General features: G+C 46.8%; 1 protein-coding gene across 1 annotated transcript; it reads right to left on the reverse strand.

Annotated features, from left to right (window-relative positions):
* Positions 1–16466: 16466 nt before the first annotated feature.
* On the reverse strand, positions 16467–17701 carry LOC139291986 (ADP-ribosylation factor-like protein 4C). Its single transcript, XM_070914082.1, has one exon. It carries the CDS (start codon positions 17192–17194, stop codon positions 16613–16615), a length of 582 nt encoding a protein of 193 aa, XP_070770183.1. The 5' UTR covers positions 17195–17701; the 3' UTR covers positions 16467–16612.
* Positions 17702–26920: the final 9219 nt, after the last annotated feature.

Here is a 26920-nt window from a genome sequence, read left to right on the forward strand (position 1 = left end):
GGGAGGGTAATGGGGCTTTTGACGGAGTACACCCGAGGCTCGGAGGGGAAATTTCTCAAACATTCATGGAGAGCGGCTCATTCTATAATTCAGGGGTTCTGGGTTTTGCGAATGTGAACCGCCCGCTGTGAAACAAGAGGGGGCTCATTTGCAACCGTCCCTGACCCTGCAGCAAGCTGCTGATCCACAAGAGCAGCGTCAGTGTCCTTCAAAATCAGCCACACACACACACACACAAAAAAAAAGATCTGTTACCTGAAATGAAAACGAAACTGGCAGTTTGCAAAAGAAAGAAAGAAAGAAAGAAAGAAAGAACCATGGACATGGTGTTTTAAAAGGAATTTGGGTTGAGAAATCCAGAAGGTTCTCCCTGACAACAACTGTCTGCTGTGAACCAACCTTACAACCTGATAAACAGGATCCTTGTCAACAAGACAATAACACAAATAGAGGGTTTGAGCCTGAAACATGCACGCGTTTGAAGATAAATGAGTAGCTTTGAACGCCTCGACACTTGAGTGATTACAGGTCCCACGAGCAGGGGTGCAGTCAGAAAGTCTGGGCTCTGTGGGTTCCCGGTGAGTTCCTCCCCCAACTCTCGCAAACGTTAACGGTGCAAATAACTGGGTAACAAATACAAAACATACTAGGGTATATTAGGGTGTTTATTTAATATCTTCTTAAGAGGCAAATGTAGAAATAGGCACCTTTCCTGACTTTTCAGACGTCGTTGTGTTTTGGACTGTTGGTCCGACAAAACAAGACACTTGAAGACGTCACTTTGAGGTCTGGGAAACCGTGACGGGCATTTTTAATGATTTTTTCGGACATTTTAAACATTAAACGATTAATCAAAAATCACCTCAGTAAAAACTATTATAACCGCCAAAGAAAACGATCATTAGATGCTGCCCGAGTGTTTCTCGCATTATAATGGCGACTGCAAATTGCTGCCAGTCTTAAACACCGTACATTTAGGCCTCATCAATAATGCACTGCCTGAATGAGATCACACCTCTCTCTCTCTCTCTCTCTGTGTCTCTCAGCAGTCTCTCCCTGGAGGATATGGAGGGTTTTAAATCCCCTCCCTTATGTTCCTGCAGACCAGCTGATGTCACGAGTTCAGGATCTGCTGTCTGGTATCAAACACAAGACAGCAGCAGGTTAACGTAGTTTTTCTAATGTGGAGAATAAGAGCCAACAACCCAGCAAACATCCAAAGGAGCATCAGCAGAATTTATTTTTTTTTTTTTTATGTCACACAGTCATTTAAAAATGAAGGTCACGTAGTTCGAACGCTCCAAAGCTACTTGTCCCCCGAACAGCAGAAGAATCTGTTTGAGTAACTCGATTCTCCTCTGAGAATTGAATTACCAGCGGCGTAAAACCAAGCAGACACTTCACACTCACACACGGCAGCTGACATTCTCATTTCTCCACCCAATACGCTTTTAACAGCCACATCAAATCACCATTTAAACGGATCCATGTGTTCCGCTGCCAAAGGCCTGCGACAGCTTCACCACTCCCCCCCCCCCCGCGGTACGTCGCAGCGGCTCCGGCCTGCCGCTGGCGGCGCTGCTTTCTGCACATCAGACTTCAGATGATTCTGCGGCAGTGTTCTCGGAAGCGAGTCGAGGAGCGGAAGCACACGGCTCGTCGCGCAAGTCACGAGGGCGCGACGCTAGTAAGATTAATGACGCATCGCTTCCTGAAATTAAAACCCAGGAGGGGCTTTTTGTGCAATGACTTTGCACAAATAGAACTCAAATACCCCTTTTTGGTCACACTATATACACATACATGTACACTGTTATTGTATATATTTTTTTACTTCATTGTTCACTTAAATACTGTAAATGTGTATATTTTTTTGTTTTCTATTTTCTTACTTTTACTCTTGAGGGGATCAATAAAGTATTTCTGATTCTGATTCTGATTCTGATTCTACCCCCACAAACGCTGCTAATATTTCAACTGTTTATCCACTACTTTTAGTTAATATTTAACTATTTATCCACTACTTTTAGATAACTATTTAAATGCGACTATGTGTTACTAACTAACTGACTATTCGGGAGAAATCTACAGTAGCTGGGAAATCAGGTTTCTCTAATCCCCTCCCCACATAAAACAAAACTGTGTGTTTGTCTGTTTAATGTAAAGCGCCCTTGGGCCCCCTATATAAATTATTATTATATTATTATTGTTACTGCAGACTTTTAGCAACTTTCCACGTAAACACGGCGCTTAGTTCTGAGATAGCTGCTTTAAATTCAGACCTTTCTAAGAGCAAAACTAAGCCAGCAGTGCCTGGAGGACCATCCATACACACAATATTCACACTGTGTAATCCCGAGAAAGCAAAGAGCCGCTTTTACCTTGAAGGGAAAAGGGGCATCAGCCGAATGACCAAGAAACATGCACTCACTCGGCCGGACAAAAACCAAAGGTTAGGAAAAAAAAAACACACACACACACACACACACACACAAAGTTTGAGGCTGCAGGGAGACCGGAGCTGAACTTTCCACGACCTCGTCCCTCCATCCGTCCTTAAAGGACTGAGGCGTCTTCCGCTGATTCCAGTTTTCTCTTTCTAACCTCGCCTGCGTTCTCTGTTTTAAATCTCTCCTCATTAGTCCGCTCGCCTGGCTTAGCGTGTGATATCAGTGTGTCGGCGGGTTCAGAGAGATCGGCTGCTCGCGCTATTAAATTGCTAATGAGACCCTGATATTAGACAAGGACCCTTAAAGTCCCACACATCAAAGACTCAAACAGACACCGGCTGACCCAATTAAATGCGGCCGTTGTCCGTCGACTGTGATATGCAGTCGTTTTTACATACACTGTATTTTATGTGATATGTTTTAGCTTCTTTCTTCTTTTTTTTTCCTTTTCTTATTTGCATCATATCTATGTTTCGTGTGTTTTATGTTCAGGTCTGTGTTTCAATCGGCCGCAAGACACTTAAAGTTTAACATTTGTTGAATTGCAAATCCCATAATCGTGAGTCATTCAGTCTTAAAAGACTTTTTTTTTTCCCCTCAAAATTAAATAAAATAATTCTTAAAGCAACAACGGGACTGTCCAGAAACTGGACATTTAGATATTTCAAAAAGTCTGACCAGTGATGGAGTTTCTCATTTCCCTCTGAAACAATCGCCTTACGGACACGGTGTCCTCCAAAACCTTTACAAAAAGGATTCATCTGACTGAGGTTTGGGGAAGTTTTGCCACCAAAACTACTCGGTTACGGTCAGACAAACGTAGTCGTCTTGCTTAAAACAAACCTGTTGGTAGGAAACAGGAAGTCACATGCTTTGCCGACCCTACGTCGGCCTTTGCTCTGGACCGACAAGAGTCGCTATTTATATGGTGGCCAGCGGTCGCTGTCGGGGTGTCGTAGGCTAGGCTGCTTCAGGCATTTTAATTCCGTCGATTTTCAGGTGAGTCTTGAATGCATTTGGACTCGAACGGTCCAGTGGACCACAAAGACGTAATCATAAATCATAAATATCCTCTGGGGACCATGAGTGTCGTTGAGTATCATACCAACTTTCATGGTGATCTGGTGATAAATCACACTCAAAGACACTATAATGAATGATTTGTTAAGGCGACCGGAAACAAACAGTGTTTTAGGCATTAAAGATTAAACAAATGCTTCAGCATCATTCTGACAGAATCTGTCCACAGAGACAGAACAAGCCTCCTCTCTCACAAAAAGGACCAGGACGGACCCCAAACGTTTTGGCCTCAGTTGCTCCTCTTGCCGTCTGTCTTTGTCTGGTGTGTGAATGTGGAGGGGGGGTGGGGGGGGGGGGGTTGGCTGGAGGCCAAACAAGTGCTGTCCCTATGGATTGAGGGGGGTCGTCATGACATTCCTATATCCCTGAAACAGCCCAACAGCCACAGACAGCTGGACGCGAACCAGCTGACCGGTTGCTATGTGAACGCCTTTCTTTGCTTTCATCCCAAAACAATTGACGGTGACCGACTCAGTGGCCCTTTAATCCACCTCTCCTCTCGCAGAGCAGCGGAGTCACAATCTGACCTCAGATCTTTGTTCAGGCTGTTTGAGCCGTCGCTGTCTGCTAGTGCTTAGGTTTCATTAGCGCCCTGTTAGCGGATCCTCACTGCCAACAGGCAGTTTCTTACTGATTCTCATTAGATTGTAGGTAATATGTTTTAGGTTTCTTAGCCTTTTTTTGGTTCCATTGAAATGGAGAGAGCCTTAGAGGGAGCTGACGTCCAAAGACTTCATGGAAGAGGGGGGGGAGTGTTCTCGTCTTCTGGCTCTGTTGCACTATAGGAAGGGCTCTCTCTCTCTCACATGACAACTGGTGTTGCCGGTTCACATGTTTCTCCATATAAAGACCACAATACCCATGAACGCCACTGCTTCCTGCACCGTGAGCCGAGTGACCACACTCGGGGAGTAATCCCGTCCTCGCCGCGGACTCTCCTCCTTCCCGCCGAGCGGCGATAATGACTTCTAGATACCGTCGGCGAGGTGTGAAGCCTGGAATCACACGTTTGAGCGGTTTCCTTTCCCTCGCTCGCGTGCCGCATGTTGCCGTGGCAACGGCCTAAACTGTCAGCATAAAGACATAAAGTGAAAATAAATGAGATTGGGGGGGGGGGGGCGCAGATCCACATCAGGTGGAAACAGAGAAGCCAGTGAGCGCATGGCGATGAAATATGGATATTTGGCTTTACGGTCTCCAAATGTACCGAAACTGTGAGAAGATGAAGAAGGATTTCCTGATCATCCAAGTCCGAGTCAAGACTAGATAGAGACAACAGGCTGCGTTGGTGTCAGTGTGTTGCGTCAGTGAAAATCCGGTTTGTTGGAGGTTTATCAGACGTTAAAAACACAGCACAGCAGCACGTTGCGGTCTTGGCAGTGCGAAACAAATGTCTGTTGAAAAGAAATATATACGTGGAGCTTTCATCCGCATGCCGATGGCCTTCCTCAGCAAATGGATCAGATGCTCCAGAAGAAGGTTACAAGTGAACCCAGAGTTTGTAATATTTTTCCACAGATATATTTTGGCGTCACTGTGGACGTCTCAGGATTCAGCAGAACAGGAAGTCTGAGTGTTACCGAGAGGCTTATCTGTGTTTGTTTTAAATCTAGCGAGTGCCCACTCATCGTCTCTTCCTCTTTTTCTCACTCGCTTTTTCAACTAGGTAGTAACACGGATTATTCGTGTTGGGGGGGGGGCGGTATAGTATACATAATGCACGAGAGCTTGTTTCTAACATACATGGCCACTAAACAGAACACAAACCTGCACGCAGACTGCGTCTTGTCGTCTGATCTACCAGCGTGACGTCTACCATCAGCCATCGACGTGACAGCCACGAGTCGCCGTCGCTGCAAACCGCGCTTTGTCCCGAGCTACCTCCGACGCAGCAAACGCACAAAACCACAGACGCGCTCGACCCTCGGACTCGCGCGGACAACCCGCTCACTGTGAGGACCAAACAAAGCTCGAGCTGTTTCCACATCTCGGCAGCTGACCGGCGAGCCTCTGAGGCTGGTATCATAAACACGGCTCTCGTGAAAACGCTTCGCCTCCCCTCCTCGTGAGCTGCCCGGTCGCCTGCTTCCAAGGCTGACAGACTCTCACAGAAACTCACAGCTCGTCACGATGGTAACAAAAGCAGTAAAGTATAAAGTAGCTTTTGAAGTTCTCCGAGTCCTGAAGGGAAACGACATAAAGGCTACGGATGAAGCACTGAAAGCGCTTCTATAAATCAGCTTTGAGGTTAGAGGTCACGGGGTCAGAGGGTCAGTTTCCTCTGTGATATAACCAGGACGCTGCAGAAGATGAGACACGGTTAAAGGATTAGTCTGGTGACATTCTATATTCTTTTATTGCTGACAAATCACGTGAAAAGACCAGAAGCAACAGTGTGTCAGTCCGTCTCTCAGCACTGTCTGACTTCCTGTCTGTGGCTCTCTGCTCCGAGCCCATTGGTTTCCTACCGGAGACATTTTTGGGAAGAAAAAAAAAAGGGCTCAGAAACAGCCGGTGTAGTTTTTCTGCATTTGTTGGGGACTATTTTCCGCGGCGGATTAATCCACATTTGGTGCTCTACGCCAGTGTTTCCCACCTCGCAGTGTCAGTGAAGTCTGTTTTCACACCGCGTTTTGTGATTTCACGCGCAAAAAAAGGCATTTCATTTCACGACGTCAGATACTCGTGTGTCACCAAGATCTTTCCCCTGGAGGCTGAAAAGACATCCGCCGCATACTTCACGGAAAACTTTGCAGTATCTTTAGAAACGCCTTGTCATGAACCAAAGTGATGACAAAGGGAAATGTTTGAAGTTCTCTTTTCGGCGCGGCATTGGGAAACACGCAACACCGCTAACAGACAGACAGACAGACAGACAGCTGAGTGGAGGCAGTTCGTACAGATAAATATATTTCATGGGATCAAAAGCGATCTCGAAAGATTCAGCCTTCAGTTTTGCAATCAGCTTCTTCCTCCAAATTTGAACGAAGCAACACTGAAAGTCTTTTTATTCACCAGAAATGCAAGCAGAATCGGTCTTTTCGAATAAAACTACCATCCCATGTTGATGGAAAACACACTTTTGTGAACCGACGCGGAATTCAACGTGTTGTCGAAGTTCCTGATTAGTTTTTTCGTCACCACATGAGATGTTGCCGCTCGTGTCGTTAACGAGCCTTCGTGTCGGTTTTTTTTTTTTTTTTTTTTTAATGAAATCAAGCTCGAAACAGCCCCGCTCATTTGACTTTTAATAGATTCCAGCCCCCACCAGTTACGTAAGAGCGCGGGAGGGTTTTGTGATTAGACGGGAACTGTAACTGAAGCGGCTCCTCTCCGCTGCGTTTCATTAAGGCAATTACGAGCTGCCGACAATTTCAGGGATTTCACGAGAGAGCGGATCTTTTTGAAGAGCATGCGGAGGCCGTTCTGGAGCTTATTAGCCCCAAATCATCAATTAGTCCAAACACTTTGTAGTTAATGTTGAAACGCCCCCCCCACCCCCACCCCCACCCCCGTGAGCAGGAACACAGGAGTGTCTGTCCATGTGCTTGTTTACTCTTCGGTCCTTAAAGTGAACTCACAATCTGCTGAAACATTTAGCGGTTAATGTCGCAGCGCACACACACACACACACACACACACACACACACACACAAGCGGCTGTTGCTTAGCAGTAAAAGTCGGCTTGTGTTTGCCCTGCCAGGCTGAGCCTCAGTGTGGTTTGACCTTTGACCCCACCCATCCCCCAGCGGTGAACTCCTGCCGTGTTTTTGTTCCACGCAGTGAAAACTCAGGACTTGTAGTCAGGGAGCTCCGGTGGCAGTTCACAAATATTTGATCTTATTCTTGAGCTTTTTAAGAACTTTTTCAAGTAAACTTCACTCCAACTTACTGTTGCAATCGTAGACGGGGGGGGCGCCTCCGGCATCGGCTTCATGTTTATACGTACAGAAGCTTCTCAGAGCGACGACAGCAACAGGACAGCTCACGGGCTGATTTGCGGCCTGATCGATAGTGCAAACGTGCCGAATTCGGATGGAGCAGATTGCCGTGATTTTAACATTTAAAAACTTCTCTGGAAGTTTCCCTGAAAAAAAAAAAAAGATGTCATTTGACGGCGATCACGGGGGGAAAATAGAGACAAAGCCTTCGACAAAATGTCGCTAGCTGTGTTGTTCTGAGCTGTTTGTTGATTTCCGGAAAGCCCTTGAAAGAACTGTTCCTTTTAAATCCAAGTAAACAGGAGATTATAGAAAACTGTGGGATGAAATGAAGCTTAGCGTAACTTCATATTGTATTGCATCTCTTCGATTGAGTCTCTCCTGATGGAAATAACGTTCATTAAACATTGTTTTGTGTGGACATACAAGGAGATTCAGAGGCCCAGCTTGGGAAACCCCCCCCCAAAAAAAAGACATCTAGAGCAGAGAGAGAGATCATCACAGGTTTGTGAGTGTCCTCGTGTGAGGAACTGGCCGCTCAGAGAGAGAGAGAGAGAGGATTGTGACTACGACGTCTTTGTTAATGTGTGACTTTCCACAGGCTGTTGCGGAATCTGAAACGTCGTCGCCGGGGTCACCGAACATCACATGTCACGACAGCAAACAGAAGAGCCTCTGACGCGGGGCCACTTCTCCGCTTAGGGGCCCGTTTTAAGTAACAGACAGAAGAAATAGTCGAGTGGAAATCCGGAAAAGAGGAAGAAGAGAGAAAGGAGATCTCACAGCGACGCTCTGGTGTGAAATTACGCAATTTATTTAAGAAAGTTCAAGCAAACCAGAGATCTAAACCCAGAGGGTGTCGGATACAGATCGGGGGGGGGTCACTGAAGTTCTTCAAAGCAAAGGAGAGGAGCGCACCTCCTGTTTGTCCTGCAGCCCACACCTGCAAAAGTAATGGGTCAAAGTCTTTTAATAACTGGGCCACAGGACCAGGTGTGCCAGGAACAGCCAATAAACCCATTAGACTGAGAGAGGCCCGTAAACACAGTGGGTGGTTGTGAGTCTTCGCGCACTTTGAGCGACCTGCTCGCTGCTCTGTAGTCTGCGTGTCCCGTCTCAGAGGCCAGGCTCCGGGTTGACCCTGATCAGAGCAGATTTTAGAGGACAGTGGGCACCTGAGAGGAGGTCTGAGCTCCGGGTGCGGAAAGAGAAGATTATTATTTGATGTATCTCTGTACTTAAGTGCAGTTTTTTGAGGTACTTGTACTTTTACTCGAGTACTCCCATTTCATTTATCTGAGGCCTGGAGTTTCTGACGTAGATGACAGCTGCAACATTATGAAACGCTCAAGATTCTGAATGCAGTACTTTTACATGTAATGGAGTAGCAAGTAAAGGAACCAAATACTTCTTGCGCCACTGAATGATCGGAGACCACCAGCGAAAATACTTCTATTTTGCATTTGTTTGGAATGTAATACTATTTGTTTTCCTTACAAACGATAATGTCAGCTGAACAACGGGAGTGAAAAGTTGAATCTTGTTCAGGAATTAGTATTTGGTGCTGAGATTTGCGTCGGGAGACACCTAACCCTAAACCCCACCCAAGACAGGACCTTCTTTTGACAGGACTTTTGCTGATTGGAGTCTGGCGTTCTTTATTTAGCAGATCCTGTATCTGTGATGAAGTTTGTTTTTCTATCTCTCGGGGGAACTAAGCTTGGTGTATTGGTCTTCTGATTGGTGTGGTCACTGTTGGTCTGCCTGATTGTGCTTTGGATACAAGTGATCCCGTTTTCTAGACTAGACGGTGGTGGCCTGACATCAGCCAGACCCGTGTAGGTGTAGGGCTGTCAGGAACCAAAACCGGGCACTGGACGCCACAGTTAATGGTTTTATCCCGTGTAGCGTATCGTAGCGGACGAATCTTCCTCTTCAACTGACACCGCACCGAAGACAGAAAGACGAGCGCGTCAGAATTGTCTTGCCTCCTCTCGCCTCGTACAACAAATTCCGCAACAATGTTCCGTGACCCCAGTATCATCGGGCGCCATGTTTGTTTTCGTTCTTGTTCCAGGAAGTCGGTCCCTAGTTCCTCCTTCCCGACCGCAAGCTATAAGCGTGTAGTTCTGGTGTTGTCCCTCGTCCGATGTCAAGGGCAAGAAGTTACGACCCTGAACAGACAAAAAGATTGCGTGGTCTGGACCCGGCATTAAGGTGCGTCCTGGACCGGAGCAGCACAAGCTGAATTCTTCACAAATGAATTCCTCAGCGAGCTCTGAAGGTGCACTGAAGATCCCCCGTCTCGACAGTCCCGTTGGTAGACGTGCGCAGGTTAAGTCAGACCTGTGGTTTGAAATGACTAGTTCTGCATTCTTTCCGTGAGTGCCAGGCTTCAGCAAAACAGAACCAAACACTCGGAGATGACGATTGATAATGTCAGAGTCCCCGGGAAGCCGTGGGATGACAGAAATAAGAACAGAGGAGGAATAAACACTGAGGCGTTTGAGCGGGAGGGGGGGGGCTCAGAGAGCGAACTGAAACTGGGGCAGCAAGAGCAGAGTGTCGGCTGCATTTCCATCTGAAAGACGTCTCCCGTGAAGAAGGAAGCCCTGTCTGCCTGTCTGCCTGCCTGCCTGTCTGTCTTCCTGTCTGTCTGTCTGTCTGTCTGGGCAGGGAGACCGGGAGATCCCTCCCTGCTGCTCCACTTTACCAAACCGTCCTCTGCCCACTCTGACTTCCAGATAACCCCGACTCCCCCACCGCCCCCCCCCCCCCCCCTGCACGCTCCAACATCAAAGCCGCCACCTCAAAGCCGAGGTAACTTATTCATAATCCAATAGGAAACTAATCTCCCATTCATCTTGTACTCTGCCGTCTCTGGAGGAGCAGTGGAAGTTATTAATAATGACTGCAGAGTGGGAGCCCGAGATCTCGGCGTTAGCAAACATCTTGTTTGTATGTGATGAATCATTTCGGTGCTTTCGCCGGAATAAATTCATTCATTTTGGTGCTTGATTTTCACCCCAAATTCAAACCAATGTAATTTTACTCTTCATCATGATGCTGAGTTCCCCCCCCCCCGCTCCTTCGCTCTCCAGGTTGATTATATTACTAAGTCTCTGGGCCCCTGTCCCGTGGATGGACTTCCTGATGACCCAGGAACTGACCAATAACTCTTTATTGACGTACACTCCTTTTTAATCTGTCGTTGGTCTAATTTCCTGGACCTTTCCAGTTCTTCACACATACAATGAAAAAACGTTTTTTAATTCCCACGATTTAGGTCCCGGCTTGAGTTCCCGGCTCCTCGGTTTTGTGCCTCAAGCTGATCGCCTTGTTAGTCGCCCGGTTCTTCTTCAGCGTATTCCCACCTCAGCCCTCAGTGGGGGTCTGTGTGACGAGTCGAGTTTTCGCGGAGAGAAAAATCACAACAGTAAACAAGTAAGCCGGCTCCATGATGTCAATATACAACTTTCAAAAGCATTAAAGGTCCCTTCGCTGCGTGCAGATATACATATGCAAATATATTCTCTTTAAAAAAAAAAGGGTTAGGGTGTCTGGACACTTTCAGCAGCAGCGTGGACACAAACGTGAGCAGCATTCATGTGTGTGTGGTTTTTTTTTTCTTCTTCTTGCTGATGATGATGGATGTCCGCTGGCAGCCGCACCGAGCCGCTGTTTGATTATGCGGCATCTGACAGCCTCTTTTGTCATCCCATAAAATGCATAATTCATCCAGACTTTACGAAGCAGGAAGCGAAAAGAATGGCTTGTCATTTCCCGTGCTGTGTGTGTGTGTGTGTGTGTGTGTGTGTGTGTGTGTGTGTGTGTGTGTGTGTGGCACTGGGGGAAGATGAGTCCTGGTGCCAAGATGAATGGTCTGGACTTCCAGCGGCGGTGGCTGGAGGAGCCTGTGTGTGTGTGTGTGTGTGTGTGTGTGTGTGTGTGTGTGTGTGTCCCCGAAGGCCTCGTCTCCTCCATATAGAGGCATGTTTCTGCTCTCAGACTAAACTGCAGCAGCAGCAGGGCGACACATTCTTCAGTCTGCTGCCGAAACGCGTCACAGCGCGCGGGGAACAAACCAACACACAGCACGGTGCGTGGAAGACCTCGACCCACGGGTCTGCAGTCCTGCACGGCAGCTGCCTCCGCTGTCTTGCTTCGTCCCCTCAGACGAAGAGCATCGGGCCCTGCTGCCGTTGTACATTGTTGGGAAGACAGTGTCACGCGCAGTGCATACGGTGGGAGGGGGGCAGAACAACGAGAGCGTGCACCCGTATGTGCCGGGGACAACCCCCCCCAACAATGCGCGGCTTATCAACCCTCTGAACGCGCAGTAACGGCTGCAGGAGCGCGACAGCGGCAGCTCTCTGAGATAAAGGTCCCACACAGTCCGAGTCTCAACAGGAAGACGCTGAGTCCACGTATCCCGTTCAGCGCGCTTATATTCCAGGAGTAATACATTTGCATATTTACAACATCAGATACTCAGATTTGTCACACTGAAACCCCTGCTCCTCCTGAGAGTGTTGCATTGTGGGTAGTTTGTAGCCTCAATGTTGCTAAGCTAGTGAGTTGGGTTTTTTTTATTTTGTTTATTTTGTCCGTTTTATAGAGTTGGTCGGCCATAAAAGTGGTTGTATGCTTGAAATGAAAAGGCTGAAAGAATGAGGAGTCTCTTCTCTTTGGACTAATAGTATCGACAACTGCCTTTAGGAAAGGTGTGTGTGGGGGGGGGGGGTTGTCTTCTAATTACATGGTATATTTGGTGATTAGGAACATTATGGTGAAGTAACACATTTTACAAATTCAGGTACTACGAGGTGCTATTTCATTAATATGCCAAAAACAGACATTCCCATCTGGACCGGAGACCGAAGCGCACAGCTCACGCAGGCTGAAAGACTCGCCAGGCCCGGCGTGCACGTCCCCGCATAACACTGGAGCCCACCGGAGGGCGAAAGGCCGAGGAACGGAGCTGGCTGTTCGGGGTTGAAAGCATTTACAGCGTCAGCGCGTTCCCTTTTCATTTCTGCAGTGATTGAAGCAGCACAAAGACACGCTGGCTCTGTAATCAGCAGTTTGTTTTGCTCTTGCAGAGACCGCTCTGTTCCTGCGTTAAGTAGATAATTGGGGAGCTGAGGGAGGACACCGACGAAGACTGGGGGGGGGGGGGGGGCACGAGAATTATCTCGAGAGCTGCGAGAGCCGCACCGTGTTTGGTTTGTCATTCCACTTGTTTTGCTCTCCGGCTCTTATCTTTGGCTGAAGGCGTATAGCGTGGCCGATTTGATCCCGTGGACAGCATCGTGGACGGCGTCCGGCCCGAAATAACTAGCATGCCTTTTTTTGTCGCCTTCTGTAACGTCGACCGATTGAGATAATACCTTCTTTTTCTTTTTTTTTGTCCCGCAAGGGTTATGAGCTCACAGCTGCTGCGATGAGTTGACAAAAGTCCGACCTGGTTTCCGTTTCCTCGCCGTAAGCGAGGGGCGGGGGGGTTCCTCTGGAGGCTGTCCACATGTGGCCTTCAGAGGGGTTTTTTTCCGGCACGTTTCAAACTGACAGAAGAGAGACTCTGCTGTCAAATGGAAGGCGACAACCTGGCAACACCTCTGACCTTCTATATTAAAATACACGAGGGGCATATTGAGGTTTGGTTCATAACTGAATGTTGCTTGTTTTTGTTTTGCGTGCGTGAAGTTAGAGGCATTTCTTCAATCCAGTAAGCACAAACTGAGGACGAATGACGACTGAACAATCATTTACTGAAGCTTTACGGAAAGAAATGACTACATTTCAACAGATGTAGCCAGATAAAGCCACACGTGTTTAATCCTAAATTAAGCCTCTGCGTTTTCGAAAAAGGGGAAACAAGGACAAGATATAGAATGTCTGATGGAGTGGTGCGGGCGTATAATATTTTACCCAGTGTAAACATCGTATAGCTTCAAAGGAGATGACGCAGCGAGATGACGCAGAAGAGACGGGACACTGCGAAACTGCAGGGAACGTCGTTTCTGCATTTGGAGAAGCGTGGGGGGGGCAACATGGAGGGGCTGAGACCATAATCTCCGCAAAAACTGCGACTGCAAGGAGGGAAATCTGTCTCTTAAATCTCTGAGGGCGGACTGGGTTGGTTCCGCGGCGCTGTTGCCATAGCAACGGGTAGTCCTGAGATGGCAGGGCTCCTTCCTCCCTGAGTCGGTTGTCATAAAAGAACATCAAACTCAGATTTTGTTTTTTTTTGCTTTTGCTTTTCAAACAGACTGTAATGCGGGGAAGCACGCGCTTTGGTCATTTCAGTCCGTGGAAACTTGTTGAAAGTACACTTCCCGTCGCCGCTGTGGAAAGAGGTGACTCAGGCGCTGATTCGTCATCTGCATTTCTGTGAAAGAGGAGCTAAAAAAAAAAAAAAAAGGACGTCTAATTAAATCTCGCGTTGACTAACCCTCGGCGTCGATGGATTGCGTAACAGCGCAACTGCGGGGAACGCGAGGTTCTGATAGGCCGGGGGGCTCGTGTTATTCTGCGTGGCTAAAGAGACCAAACTCACTCAGCATCGCCATGAAAGTGCATGCGTCCATTGTGGTTCTATGATAAGTGTAAAGTAAAGTCAAAACCAGTCTGACTTCTTACAAGTTCATGTTCTCTGACAGTTAGCATCATTAGCTTAGCTGTGACCTCCAGATAACTTTATGTCTTTTTTTTTTTTTTTTTTTCCCATGAACGTCCTTTCAGTCTGAAAGAAGCATGAAGTAAACATGAAACCCTCCCAGGTAAAGAGCAGCTCTATCACTGCTTATTTTCTATTCAACCATTTTTCAGAGGATGCTTCAGTGTTTTGAAACGTTGGAGGGGCGTTCCTGCCCCTCGAGCTGACCCACAGCTTTCATTCCGGTACAACTGAGGGCCGCAACTAACGGTCCAGTGCTCAACCTGCCTGTTATTTTCTCCCTTTTGTCGCTTTAGTCTCTAACATGACAGAAACAATTTCCCAGAGTGCAACTTTCAACAACACAGAGGGACAAATAAGTGCCATGGGAGTTTAACTATTGGCACTTTTGCTGAGAAAATGACTTCATTAATGTAGTAATGTTAGATACGGAATGTTTCTCCTCTTGAACGTAACAGAAGTCAGTGGTTTGTATTGCAGGGATGCAGACTGGTGCATGATGAGTGGATCTTTTATCAGTGTGGTGGAAGAAGTACTCACAGGTAGGATTATCAAAGCAGGACTTTTACTTGGAATGGAGTATTTTTTACGCTTTGGTTAAGTAGATTTAAGTAAAAAAAAAAAAAAACTTCTGTATGAAAAGTGACATCTGATTCTATATCTGACATTTTTAGATTCTTGCCGACGCATCAATGTTAGAGCAGCATTTTACTCTTTGAACTACCTCATATACAGTTAGCTACTTTAGTCTGGTGCCCCCCCCCCCCTCCCCTGCACACACACACACACACACACACACACACACACAGGGTCACCAGATCAATCTGAGGGGTCATGAGATGATTAATGGGAGAGGAAAGAAGAAAAAAACTAAAGTTCTTAAACACAAATGTATATTGTTACTTTCAGATTGTCTCATCTTGCGATGTCACGAGAGGCTTTCTTCTTTAACAATGTGTTTGTATTTTAAGTCAAGTTTTCCTCTGAAATGTAATGGATTAGAAACATATATATATATATATATGTATATAAAGGCAAACACAAAATGGAAATACGTGAGTAAAGTACAATTACCTCAAAAAGCACAGTACTTGAATAAAGCCCAGAAAAGAAGAACCATCCGACACATTACAAGCAGTCGCTGAAGTGGAACGGTCGACACAGCAGGAAGCATGAAGCACCGGAGAGACAAAGTCAAACTGGCTCAATAAAACCGATCATGGACTAACCATTGAAGTTATTTTATCATTTTTGTTGTCTTAAGACTCCTACGATATCAAACTGAAATGTATTTTGGTTTGCACGTCCCAAATCGACATATTCGCGTGTTTCACGGACCTAATCAATGAGTGCGAGAAACCAGCGGGCAGATGAATGACATGCTGCTGGGTCGAGGTCCGGATCCGAGGTCCGGTCCGAGCCCTGCTGGCGGCCGTACAAACACTGCTGTGGAGCAGAGGACACGGCGCCGCAATGCAGAGCCATAAATTTCACGAACGACCTCCGGGCTTTGCCCTAAACGTTCGCTTCACGTGCAGAGGATCAAAACCCCCGAAACCTGAGCCGAGGCCCGCTCGCCGTCCTGAGCTTCAGACCTGGGAGGGATTTTAACCTGTGACCTCTGACCTCTCCCTTTGCTTCACACCTGTGAGCAATCTGGATAAAAGGAATTCGCGGGATCCCGAGCTGTAACCCTCCGCATCATCATCATCATCATCATCATCATCACTACCGTAAATGAAGAACAGTCAAATCGTGGATTTTAAAACGTTTAATATTCAAAAAATACTTCAAATTTTGGCTTCTTAGTACATAAACCACCTGGATCGGCTCCTCTATTAATACAGTGTAGTTCTCTATTGTTTGTTAGGAAATGAAAAGTGCAAAGTAGTGGACACTCTGTCCTCCGCACAGAGGAAAGGCTACTTCAATGCTCCAGAAAAACAGTCGGCATGACACCCAGCAAGACTGATGTTTGTTCTCCATAAGGAAAAGTGGGGGGGGGGCACAAGTGACCCGAGCCTCGTGCAAAATCAAACTTTCCACAGTAGACCTCCTTGTGGGTGGAAATAAAAACTACTCGGGCCCGTAAAAGTCCTCAGCGAGCCTCTTCTCTCCAGAGTCCGACTGGGTTCAAAGTCCTGGAATAAAAGCAGCAGCAGCAGCAGATGAAACAGGCCAGCTGTTTCTCTTCCTCCCAGCTGATCTGAAGAGTGGTTTCAAGTTTCTTGTCTTTTTTTTTTGTCTTTTTGGTTTGGTTGTGTATCGTTTTATATCCCCGCAGACCCCCCCCCCCCCTCACACGCATGGAACAGCTTTAATCCAAAAACAGAGGATGTTGAAAGAATCACTGCAAAGTAAACCTGTTGAGGGCGAACACGGGCAGAACCCGGATCCCCCACCCCCCCCCCGCCCCCCCTAGTAAATCAGACTGAAACACTGGTCCAGGGAGTCAGCAGCCGTTACCGCTGCTTCTTCTTCTGCTTCAGGGATTTCCTCCTCTTCAGTATCATCTCGTACAGTTTGTCCATACCCTCGTGAAGCCCCTCACCTATTATGGCGCACGCAGGCTGGATGTGGTAGGTGGTGGAGGGGGTGAGCTCGTGCAGAGCCAGCTGCTTCTCTATATCCGCCACCGGGAGAGATTTGGGCAGGTCCTGCTTGTTGGCGATGACCAGCAGCGGCGTGCCTTGGTTCTCCGCAAACTTGGTGACTTTGTGCAGCTCCGTCTTGGCCTCCTCCAGCCTGTCCACGTCCACAGAGTCCACAACGTAAATGATCCCATCGGTGCACCGGCTGTAGGACTTCCACAGGGGCCTCAGCTTCTCCTGGCCCCCCACGTCCCAGAAATGACAGCTGATGCCCTTCGCCGTGCCGTTACTCAGCTTGATCTTCTCGGTGTTGAACCCGATCGTAGGGACCGTGTTGACAAATTCATTGAATTTGAGTCTGTAGAGGACCGTGGTCTTCCCGGCAGAGTCCAACCCCAGCATGACGATGTGGAGGGACTGGAAGGCAGAGATGTTGGAGAAGCTGTTGCCCATTTTGGCGTGTTTTTGTTTGGGGTTTTTTTTTTTTTTTTTTTTATAAACCCGCTCCGGTGCTCAGATCCCGCTCCTTGACTCCTGGTTTGAGGGTGTAAAATTCCTCAGGTCGCGACTGAGGTGGCGCTCCGGCCCAGGTGCGCTCCGGATGACCGCTCGGCCCTCAGCAGCAGCAGCGGCAGCGGCAGCGGCAGCGGCGGGGGACGCGGTGCGCCTCGGCAGGACGCGGCGCGCCGCTCATCAGTATTCGCCGCACGCACTCACATGGAAGCCGCTCCGCCGCGAAGACACTCACGTCCGGACGGGGTCGGAGCCGGGAAGGACAACGACGGCCGCGGACCTGTTCCGGCGTGACGGACCCCTCTCCGCGCGTCCTCCGCGGTGATCTAGTCCTCTACAGAATCGAAACACTGTCCCCCTGGACGCTGCGCACGGACGGACCCCACCTCTCCGGGCTCCTGAGCTCGAACCGGGATGATAACGTCCACGGAGAATCCAACAACAATCTTTCACACCCCCCCCCCCCCCACGCTTCGTTGACGGGTTCGTGTCGGACGCTCTCTCTCGGTCTCTCTCTCTCGGTCTCTCTCTCTGTCCTCACGGTCTCTGCGGCTGCTCTGTTGTGAGGCTGACAACAAAAAAAACAAAAAAAACACAAGACCGCAAAACAAGAGGCGGCCCCGGCGACGCTCCACCCCGCCGGGACCTGTGCCAATGAGGCGGCGAGCGTCCTCACGAGCTGCTGTGTGGAGATCCGGCTCCCACAAACACACACACACACACACACTAACACACACACACACACACACTGTGTGTGAAAACTTCACCTGCAGCAACAACACGTTATTTGGGAAATACGAAACAAAGTCTGCAGTCCGCCTCGCACACACTTCGAGCTGTGTTTTATTATTCAATGTGATTTTCTGACAGAAAGAGAAAACAAAGAAGGAGGGGGGGGGGGGGGTTGAAAATCACATAAAACACGAGTTACACCGAACGTGTGTGTGTGTTGTCATGAAGACATAACGGTGCGTTTTTCATGGTGATCTCAGGAGCCCATCGCCAGGGCAGCTGCTGCCACCTGCTGGTACAGACGAGCAACAACAACGCGGAAAAGGACTAAATGTGTTGAGACGCCTTTTGGAAGCAATCTGTATATATATATATAGATATATATATATATAATATATATATATATTTACAGTCATGGAAAAAATGATTAGACCACCCTTGTTTTCTTCAATTTCTTGTTCATTTTAATGCCTGGTACCACTAAAGGTACATTTGTTTGGACAAATATAATGATAACAACAAAAGTAGCTCATAAGAGTTTAATTTAAGAGCTGATATCTAGCCATTTTCCATGGTTTTCTTGATAATAACCAAAATCACTTAAGTTCTTACATCAATAGCTATGGCATTGTACTGCCAAAAACAGTGCTTTTAGGCACATACAGGAGTTAGTACTTGATTGCATAACCATTGTTTTTGATGACTGCAGCCATGCATCTTGGCATGCTCTCCACCAGCTTCTGACATTGTTCTGCTGTCACAGCAGCCCATTCCTGTTGCACAAATTCAAACAAATTTGCTTTGTTTTTGGGCTTGTGGTTCTCCATTTTGAGTTTGATGATTTTCCACAGGTTTTCCATTGGATTTAGATCTGGTGATTGAGCAGGCCAAGGCATGGTCCGAATGTTCTGGTTCTCCATCCAGGCTTTAACTGAGGCAAGGGGCATTGTCTTGTTGGAAAATCCAGTCATTCGAGGCAGGAAAGAGTTTTCCAGCTGATGGAAGAAGACTGTTTTCAAGAGTAGCCCTGTACATGACCTGGTTCATTCGCCCTTCACACAATTGCATTTGCCCTGTTCCACCCATACTGAAACAACCCCAGATCATCACTGATCCACCCCCATGTTTTACTGTAGGGGCAAGACAGTCTGGTTTGTAGGCTTCTCCACGCTTCCTCCTAACCAGTAAGTTGGCTGGAGTGGGCATAAACTCAAAATTGGATTCATCACTGAAGAGAACCTTAGCCCAATCATCAACAGTCCAATCCTTGTGATCCCTAGCAAAGAGTAACCGGGCCTTCCTCTGCCTTTCGTTGATGAAGGGCTTCTTCCGTGCCCTGTGTGACTTCAGACCGGCTTCAAGAAGTCGGTTTCGAACTGTCCTTGCCGAACAAGTCACAATTTTCGACAGTGCCCACTCATTTTTATGCTCCTTGGAGGTCTGACGACGATTCCTGACACAGGAACGGATGAGTGCACGGTCATCACGTGGGGTAGAAAGACGACCAGCTAGCAATTTGGTAGTACCATGTTCGGCTTGTTTTTTCTTGGTGTAGTGAACGGCTGTCTTGGAGATCTTCAGTTTTTTGGCTACCTGTCTCTCACTCATGCCAATTTCCAGCAGTGCCAAGATGGCTGCCTTTGTGGCTTCACATAATTCTTTTGTTTTAGGCATTATGTGAGAGCTGACAACTTCTGAGTTGTGCTACGGCTTGAATGTAAGCAGGAAACCACTCCTGGCCTTTGCATGTGCAGTGCTGCTTATGACATGAAATGGCCTCTTATATACCCTGGGAATACAATTAAGCTTAAGCATGTCAAATAGGACATAAAGTATTATGTAATCAGCTGCATTTTTTGTCGTGTTCATTGTATTCTTCAGGTAATATACCTTTAGTGGTACCAGGCATTAAAATGAACAAGAAATTGAAGAAAACAAGGGTGGTCTAATAATTTTTTCCATGACTGTATATACAGTGCTTAACAAATTTATTAGACCACCTGTCATAAAACACAAATATTTTAGAAATCTGTCAAAAACTTGTTTCAAACTAAACATTGTATCGTTATTTATTAGGCAAATAACAAACTGGAACAACTAAATAGTCCTTATTCACATATATTAACCAAACATTTTAATATTCTGTACGACCTCCTTTGGCCCTGATAACAGCTTGCATTCTTTACAACCACTAAAACAAATGTTTCTGTTCAGGAATGCAAGTAAATAACTGTGATTTGGCATCTCAATCAAAAAATAATAATAATGTGCTTTACTATTTTTTTCTGCTTTTTTTGTAAAACAGTAAATTTGAGAATTCATGGATAACAACAATAATTCTATTTTAGCATTAAAGAGATCATTTTGATTAAAGAGCTCGGCTTGCACATACTGGTGGATTAACCATTACAGAGACATCAGCAATACTGTTCATTTAGGGCAGCGGGGGCAAACACCTTACACTGGGTGGTGGTCTAATACATTTGTTAAGCGCTGTATATATAAAAAAAACAAAGACCAAGATGAGTTAAGACGGTTTTGATGATTGGAAATGAAAGCCAGAGCGGTGAATGAGCTTAAAGGTGACTAATCATCAGCAAAAAGAACCCATGGGTGGATGGATGGGTGGATGTTGCAGGTTCCAGCAGCCAGGTCACATAAAAACCCAATAACTAAATATATCAAATATAAAATAGAATCGGGCCTAACTTCAAACCTGGAGACTAAAGATAGGACCAACAACAATATGTACTGAATATAGACTCCCCAATGGTAGTGCCCGGTAATATACTGTATATTAGTGCACGTCAATACAAATCTGTACACTAGAGACAGCTCCCTACAGCGATGCTGTGAGTCAGTAAATAGAAGAGAGCAGCCTGTAGCAGTAGTGTTGGAACGGAGGTCTACGTGTTGAATATTGATTGTTTGTTTTTTTTGGTTGACATGCACGGTTTTAAAGGCCCTGACTTCTCCTCTAGCGCCACCATGAGGTTCACATTTGTCTTTTGCGCATTCATGTGTATATAATTGTCGGCCAAATCCTGAAGTTAGCATCGCCCCTGGCTCCCTCGACCAAAATCCAACGGGATTTTTCCAGAAAATAAGCTTATAAATTCATGACGCTCACACGTTTTTTTGTCCAGCGAGACAATCCTCACCAATGAACTCCACTTTTAGGATTTCTGAAGCGTAAATGGAATGGCCAGAAGTAAAAAAAAAAGCTAACGTGAGGCTAGTAAGGTAAGACTGACCTGGCTGTCGTTGGCCGGCTGGCTGTTAGCAATAATAATACAAATAATAATAATAATAATGTGCAAACCAGTTGTTGTTACTGGTGGTGGTTATGTGGGTGAGTTTGTGTTTTTTTTTTTATTTATTTTTTTTATAACCGATAAAGATGAGAAGAATGAATAACAATTAAATAAAATAAAACAGAAAATAGCAATAATATATATGAAATATATAACGGATATATATGTTATTATAATGGGATCATTTCTATGGGAAGGTACGATGTCGAAGAGTCCGATTCTGGTCTCAACTTTGTTGTTGTTGACCAAACATGTGGTCACTGTGTTTTTAACCTTTGCGCAGAGCAGCGCAGTGCAATCATGCTGTTATCATCATCATCCATCATCATCATCATCATCATCATGTTTCATGTGCAAAATCCTAACCTGATGGCTGAGCAGTAACTATAGCTGTCAGATAAACGTAGTGGAATAAACAGTGACATGAGGTTTAAAAATGGAAAAACTCGAGGTACTAGTACTTTAAGTGCAGTACTCGAGTAACAATAACTAATAAGAGTCTCATATTTAGACGTTTAGAAAGAGCTGACTACTTGTTCCACTTTCGCCCACTAGATGGAAACGTCTACCAACGAAGCTCTCTTAGCTCTCCTTCCTCTCCCACGTCCAGCCACATGGACGTGACACACGATGTGATTTTTACTCTGACATCCAACTGAATGTTCTGCATGCGTAGCGGCGCAGACAGCAGAGAGCTCGGCAGCTGCGCGTTGTGATGGAGGCGTGGTGATGAATTCAAAATAAATGAGGAGAAGAGGGCTGAGCATGTTCAAGTCTCACACACACACACACACACACACACACACAGAGAGACACGGTTCCAGGAAATAGCTGGTACCTGTTACAACAAACAGTCAGTGGACATGTGGACACACGTTTCCAGCCTCTTCAAGCGGCTTCCTTCATCACTATTCCAGAGAGGGTACCTGCACCTCCTCTCCTCTCTCTAAATAAATGCACACACACACACACACACACACACACACACACACACACATTTGTTTTACTGTATATGTGAGGCTGCAGTCATTTCCAGGGTAAATAAACTCCATTTACTGTCTTCTCAAAAGCAGACGAAGCATTCAGGATCTCTCTCTTCTCTCATGTTGTTGGGATATCAGCTGCACGAGAGCACAGAGGAGCCATTAACTCGCCGCCCACGCAGGTGAGATTAAATACGCGTCTGTGTACATTTCTTTTCTTGCACTTTTCCACCGTGACCCCCAAACCAAAGCCAACCAACTTTGCATTATTTTGCCTGCGTGGTGGTGGAGATCTGAGAATAGCCGCGATGTTTATCTGTAAGTGATGCTAATATTTGCACGCTATCGCCCCCCGATCTTTGTAGCATGTAGCATTTAGCATGTTAAAACACACGTAACATTCTAGGGGCACGCTAGCTGCACGCATGGGGGGCCCGCGTGTGTGTGTGTGTGTGTGTGTGTGTGTGAACCAAATATTTAAATCATGATTTATTCACGTCGTCGAGCATGTTTTCCAGAGGCCTCTCGCATGTTCTCAGTGGGGGTTTTCTAATCTGTTGATGGGGGCCAGTTTGCGTCTGTGTGGGCATGTTTATCCGGTGTTCCTCAGCTTCAGATGCCAGGGTGTGCCCCCCCACCCTCCACCTTCTATAGACCACCTACAGCTCTATAACGAGTTGTGTAAATTTCATGCTCGGTGTCGTCTGAAGATATTAAACATTCACATGCGAAGCTCAAAGTGGGTCACATCTGTACAAACAGCCACGAGAGGCTGAACGCTTCCAAATGAGCGATGCCTTGTATCCATAGTTGCCGCCGTGAAATGAAATGTTGACAAACAAACGTTGGGCCCGGGGCGACGCGCGCTTAATGTTTCATAACTGAATGAATGAATGATAGAGGAAGAGAGAACGAAAGTTGGCCTTAGTCTCAAGGACAAAAGGTCCACAAAGAAGCGTGACGTCAGGGCGGTTTGGTCTCCGGGCGGTTTTCTAACGACGACGTCAAAGTCTGATCTGCAGATATCGCAATGCTGATATCACTTCCAGACATTCCCAAACGACGATGTGAACGAGTGTTCACATTGCTGAAGTTGGGAGCTCCCCCCCCCCCCCCCAACCCCCAAATCTAAAAAAGGCTGCAGAAAATTGGACTGCAACAGCCATGAAAGACGAGTGATGCAACCAAGGACTTCGGCTGTGAAATCACGTTAAATGACTTCAATCAGGGGAGTCAGATTTCATTCAAAAACTTCCAATGAGAAATATCAAGAAATCTGTTTTGTCACACACACACACACACACACACACACACACACTGAACAGTCAGGGGATTGGAGGAGGCTATCCCAGCATGCACCTGTCTATGTCAAGAGGGGAAAAAAAAACACAAAAGACGCGTTCAGATTCTTTTTTCCTGTTGGAATTCTGCATAAAGTCTAATATGAGCCCCCAGCTGTAGGAAACACCGGTTCAGTCTGCAAAGTGTTGAATCCGTCTTAGTAGTGTTAGTTAGGGGGGGGGCGGTTGCTAACAAGCGGCTAAATGAGACTACAGAGGTTGTCGTAGGTAACGCGACTGCGGCGGAGTTCCTTCATAGCCGCAGCGTTAGCTTTTTTTTTTACTTCTGGCGATTCCATTTACGCTTCAAAAATGATAAAACACCAAACGTGTATGATTTGAAATATGAAATATGGTCACAGAGAATCCAAGGATTCTGATTTGTGTTATATTGCTGGTGTAAAATTGTCCAGGAATGAACCAAATAAGTCGTGAGTAAGAGTTATTGTGCGAGCGTATTATTGCGGTTTTGACGTATCAGAGACCTACACGTCTGTGAACAGCCTGCAGGAGGTTGTCGATGGAGCAGGTTGATTGCTGCTGCTGGAGCTGCTGGAGCTGCTGGTCCTGTGTTATCCAGCCCAGACCCACCGCTGAGCTCCATCTTAATGGCTCCTCCAACCTGCTGTTGGGAGATAAAAGCATCGCTCTCAGCATCAGCATGTAGGAGGCCTAATGGAAGCTGACAGGACTGGTTCACCACCCTGAAGAAAGCGTCCGGACTCTCGAAGCCCCTCGCATAAAGGGAGAGAGGGAGGTGGAGCAGCATGAAAGAGACGGAGAGAGAGAGAGAGAGATGGCCTGAATTCTACTTTCATGCTTCACATCTCAACCCTTTTGATGGAAGGGTGGAGAGTTGTGTTTCATGTTTGCGGGCACGAACAAGCTACGTGGCAGCACGTCGCACGCCACAACATCCCTTACGCCGGTCACGGAGACAGAAACGCGGAGGAAGCCGGTGCTCCCCGCGTGAGTCGCCTTCGCTTTCTTAAGGGGTTTCTTCAGAGTCCGGCTCCACGTGGACCTGCAGGTGTTTACGATGTGTGCTTCATGCCGACGTGTCATCCCATGAAGTTGGTTGTTAAAATGTCTTCTTAAACAACAGGAGAGATTAAAGCCAGGTGGTGCAAAGACACGGCAGCAGCACCGAGTCCAATCCCCGCAGCCCGAACGAGGACAGAGATGTCTGTGGTTTTGTTTGTCTCCAGATCTGTGGAGACGGAGACCCAGCGAGCGGCCTCGAACGCACAGCAGCGGGCTGCGTTCATTAACGCCTCCTTTTGGATGCAAATGAGAAACGCTGATTGGAAAAATGAATAGCTGCAGGTCACAGCGGTGTCTCTGGAAGTCTGGAGGCAATTAGTAACATCCTGTGAACTCAGGAAAATGCTGGATTCGCGGCTCTAATTTGGCTCACCGTGTCTGTCGAATCTTCTACATTTTTTTTTTTTTTGTTTTGTTTTTTCTCACATGACATCCGTAAACATGGTTTACACAGCGCCGCTCAAAACGGCGTTACGCGGTGTTTCACAGAGAACGCGTGAACTAAAAACGGAGGAACAAATAAGATGAGAGTCATGAGCACAAGCAAATCTTTAAGGATGATTCTGGCGTCATTCTGCAGTTTTATACTGAAGACGTCGATCTTTAAAAACACAAACACACGGTCAGCTGCTACGCTGTAGTTTTCGTCAAAACCAACGGGAGGAAATAGTGCGTGTGTTGGGGACTATTTTCAGCGGCGGATGAATGCAGTGAGTGTTTGGGGCAGCAGGACGCCGTGTGAAGATAAACTCCAGTGTGTGTGTGTGTGTGTGTGTGTGTGTGTGTGTGTGTTCATGGTGATGAAGGAGACAACAGTGAGGCTCACTGATGTGTTTTAAATCGTTTTTTTTTTTATGGCTCAGAGGAAGGAGACATATCAGGCTGTGACACACACACACACACACACACACACACACACACACACACACACACAACGCATTCACTGACGGCTTTAGTCTTTTCAAAGATTAAGAATCTGCAGCCATGCCAGCAGCTCTGCCAGGCTGTGCGTTTGAGCTACATGCTAACATCAGTATGCTAACATGCGGGGGTGTAAAATAATAACGATAATATAAATAAATCTAAGTCAGACGGATGAAGTGTCTAAATGTGTTCTCTGTTTGTTGCACATTTGACCATCATTCAATCATCACCTCGCCCTCTCCCTTACCGTCTCTCTCTCTCTCTCTCTCTCTCTCTCTCACGCACACAAACACACACAAAGGTTGCTATGGAGATTAGCACGCTGCGCCCTGCAGGTTGCCATGGCACCCCCTTTTTTTTTTTTTTTTTTTACTAGGAGCAGAGTGTTTTGTCGGTCGCTCTTGCCTCCTCCGGCGGCTCAAATTAATAAAAAAAAACAAAAAAAACCCAAACAAACGTCGTGTTTGCGCCTGTTGAACGCGGCGCCGGATGTTTACCGACTCCTGAAATGGATCGTGATGACTGAGATGGAGGAAGAGGAGGATGTGGGGGGGGTGGGGTGGGGGGTGAGACAGAAAGCAAAGGAAGGGGCGCGCTCCAGAGATGAGCTGTGATCCGACGGTTGCAAAACAACCCTGCGAGTTTTGGAGCGGAGCGCTCGGGATGAAGAGAAGGAAGAAAAATACAACTTGTTATTGTTTTGGCCGTGCTGTTTTTAACCATAAACCTTTGCCATTAGTCTCCCTCTTAGAGCTGTCCAAAGCCTCCCTCTGTGTTCTGGTGTACATTTAAAAGAGAATTGTGTGTGTGGGGGGGGGGGGGGGGGGCTGCAGAGGAGACACATCAACAGATGAATCATCTGAGTGAAATTCAGCATCCAGAGGGACATTGCTCCACATTTCTAGATAATAGCATGAAAAGACTTCCTCTCTGCTGGTCTAATTCTTAGATTTCAGTCATATTTTATTCTGCTTGTTACTCAGAGAGAGCCTAGGTTGGGGGGGGGGGGGGTACACTCAAGACTAAAATAAATTCCTACATGGAGCAAACAGTATTTGATTTTCTAATATGTCGCACTAAGATTGTGGGGGATACGAGTTCGATATATATATAAGAAATGCAACACAAAGATCGACGGCGGAGTGTTCAGTTCTGTTGCTCTCCGGCTGATAAAAAGGCAGCGAGTGTTCTTCGGCTGCTCTCCCGTGTGCTGCTGATGCAATGTCCTTATCTCTGGAAAAGCTCTCCTCCTTGAAACCAAGTAGGTTTCAAACCGGCGAGGTTTCCAAGGAGACAAGCGGCTAACGTCACCCACAGTTTTCTGTTGTT

The sequence above is a fragment of the Enoplosus armatus genome, chromosome 11 (genome assembly GCF_043641665.1).
Source record: "Enoplosus armatus isolate fEnoArm2 chromosome 11, fEnoArm2.hap1, whole genome shotgun sequence".
Classification (NCBI taxonomy): Eukaryota; Metazoa; Chordata; class Actinopteri; order Centrarchiformes; family Enoplosidae; genus Enoplosus; species Enoplosus armatus.

Excerpts from the sequence above, each read along its gene's own strand:
- LOC139291986 (XM_070914082.1), bottom strand. The coding sequence starts at position 17,194 with ATGGGCAACAGCTTCTCCAACATCTCTGCCTTCCAGTCCCTCCACATC.